The 2,534-nt window shown below is 67.3% G+C and overlaps 1 protein-coding gene across 1 annotated transcript in view; it reads left to right on the top strand.

Annotated features, from left to right (window-relative positions):
- The first annotated feature begins 612 nt into the window (after positions 1 to 612).
- The window catches only part of PNPLA5 (patatin like phospholipase domain containing 5), a 7,375-nt gene continuing 5,453 nt past the window's right edge, over positions 613 to 2,534 (top strand). Inside the window, exons 1-2 of the mRNA XM_006108887.3 lie at positions 613 to 867; positions 1,279 to 1,511. Of these exons, the coding sequence (XP_006108949.1) occupies positions 675 to 867; positions 1,279 to 1,511 (426 nt within the window). The 5' untranslated portion in view covers positions 613 to 674. The remainder of the gene's footprint in view (positions 868 to 1,278; positions 1,512 to 2,534) is intronic.

Genomic DNA, 2,534 nt, shown 5'->3' with positions numbered 1-2,534 from the left:
CTGCCCTGGCGGGTACTCATCCATGGGGGCGGGAGTGAGGGAGTCCGTCAGACCCCCGCTACCCGGCATCCTGGGCCCCGCTCCTGGGCCCGCCCCCATCACCCTCGGGAACACAGGGAATTCCTCTCCGTACTCAGGCCGCGAGCTGTCCCTAGTGACAGGATGCGGGCAGGTTGGTGCCAACCAGCCGGACGTGGGCACGGAGGTCCCTAGTCACACGGCGTTGCGAAGGCGACTCCGAGGAGAGCGCGTGGCCCGGGGCGGAGCCTCCTGCGCCGCCCTCGGCCGCCCCGGGCCGGGCAGTGTTTGCGGGCAGAGGTCAGGCGGCAAGTTGGTCCCATTTTCCCGGGGCCCTGTCCCCGGGTACCTGGGGGCGTGATCCCCGTGACCCCGATGCCGGGCAGGCTGTGGGGGCGGCGCTTCTGGGACACACCTGGTGCGCACCTGGAGGAGAGGGGGTGGTCGCAGCCCGGGACTTCATTGGCTGGGGCGACGGGTGACACAGCCCAGGGGCCAGCCGGGCACCAGGGGCGGGGCCCGGCTCCCCCGCCGAGCTCCACATCTGGGCTGCCCTGCCCCGCGCCACGCCAGACCTGCGCCCCATCCCGCAGCGCCCGCCACCAACCCCCCTTCCCCGCCCTATTCGGACCGGCCCTGGTCCCAGCCCCACCGCCATGAGCTGCTTCGAGGAGGAGGGCGGCTGGAGCCTGTCCTTCAGCGGCGCGGCCTTCCTCGGCCTCTACCACGTGGGCGTGACCCACTGTCTGCAGGAGCGCGCCCCGCGCCTCCTCCAGGGCGCCCGCCGCATCTATGGCTCCTCGGTCGGCGCGCTCAACGCCATCTGCATCCTCATGGGACGGCCCGTCGGTGCGTCGGGGGCCCAGGCGGGCGGGGGGACCCGGGATCTCCCAGCCTCCTCGGAGGCTGATTTGGAGGGACCGGAGGGGGCGGGGGCGGAGGGAGGGGTGTCCCAGGGCCCGTGCGTCCTGCCCAGCGGTCCCTCCCGTGTAATGCATCTGAGAACCTGAGCACTGGGACTAGGGTTCCCCCCTTTTCACAGAGGAGGGGTGCCACGCTCGGAGCCAGGAAGATGCTCTGAGGATCACCTGGGGGCAAAAGGTGGGAGAGAGCATTTGAACGCAGGGCGGGGCACAGGAATTCTGAGCAGAAGGGGGCCACTCCCTGGCCCCCAGGAGGGAAGGCCAGCCTCCCAGCCCGCAGGGCAGGCGCGCCTGGAGGCTCAGGACCTGTCCACACGCCCCCCCCCCCCTCCCGCAGAGTTCTCCTGCGACCGGCTGCTGGACCTGGCCAAGCAGGTGGAGCAGCTGAGCCTGGGCGTGTTCCACCCCGCCTTCGCGCCCATCGAGCACATCCAGCGGCAGCTGCGGACCTTTCTGCCCAGTGACATCCACGTCCGGGCCTCCCAGCAGCTGGGCATCTCCCTGACCCGCTGGCCCGACGGCCACAACGTCATCATCACGGAATTCGCCACCCGCGAGGAGGTCATCCAGGTGAGTGGGCTGGGGCCTCCGGGCCTGGTGGCAGGTGGGGGGACGCCAGCTCCTACCAGAGTGACTTTCGGGCACTCTCCGGGGGGCAGACGCATCTGCAGGGTGGGGGAGGCGTCGAGGGTGGGGGCAGCGAACTCGCAGCCCTCAGCTTGTTTACAAAACAGAGGGGCGGTGGCCAGGTGAGGATGGACAGGTGCGGTGGGGGACCCTCAGCTGCACACAGCTTGGCTGGGGAGGGGGCAAAAGTCTGTTGTTTTTTAAAATTGATTTCAAAGAGGAAGCGAGAGGGAGAGATAGAAATATCAATGATGAGAGAGAATCATTGATCGGCTGCCTCCTGCATGCCAATACAGTAGAGGATCGGGCCTGCAACCAGGGCATGTGCCCTTGACCGGAATCGAACCTGGGACCCTTCAGTCTGCAGGCTGTCGCTCTATCCACTGAGCCAAACCAGCTAAGGCCCATTTTTTAAAAAATCAGAGCCCCCCAAAGGGGCTGCTCTCCAGAGAGGTGCCTGCCCAGCCCTACCCCACCCGGTCCTCCACGCATTTCCGGACACAGTGGGCAAACATTTCCTGAGGGTCTGTTCTGTGCCATCACCGTGACTGTAACGTCGCCTGACTCCTGGGGCTTCTAATCTAACGAGTGTGGGGTGCAGGGAAGGACCACATCCGCCATGAACGAAGAAGCAATCCAGGACTGAAAGAAACAGGAGTGTGTGACAGCCGCACGGGGCAGGAGGCGGATGCTCAGGCAGGGGCACAGGTCCTACCCGGGGAGGCCAGCCAGGAGACCCGTGCTTCCCCCATCGCGGCTCTGCCCCCCCTCCCCAGCGGGGTCTGCACCTTCCACACAGCCTGGGCCCCTGCTTCGCCCGGGTGCCCCCAGTCCCAGCACGGGCCTGTGTCTGAGTCTGTGCTGACCTGAACTCTTCGTGCAGGGAGGGGCCCGTCCCTGGCTGCGGGGCTGTGTCCACAGCTTTCACCAGGGGGCACAGGGGACCCCAAAGTGCACCCACCATCT

The sequence above is a fragment of the Myotis lucifugus genome, unplaced genomic scaffold (genome assembly GCF_000147115.1).
Source record: "Myotis lucifugus unplaced genomic scaffold, Myoluc2.0 scaffold_4138, whole genome shotgun sequence".
Lineage (NCBI taxonomy): Eukaryota > Metazoa > Chordata > Mammalia > Chiroptera > Vespertilionidae > Myotis > Myotis lucifugus.
Note: the sequence above shows the minus strand (reverse complement) of the source record. Positions and strands in the feature narration are given on the sequence as shown.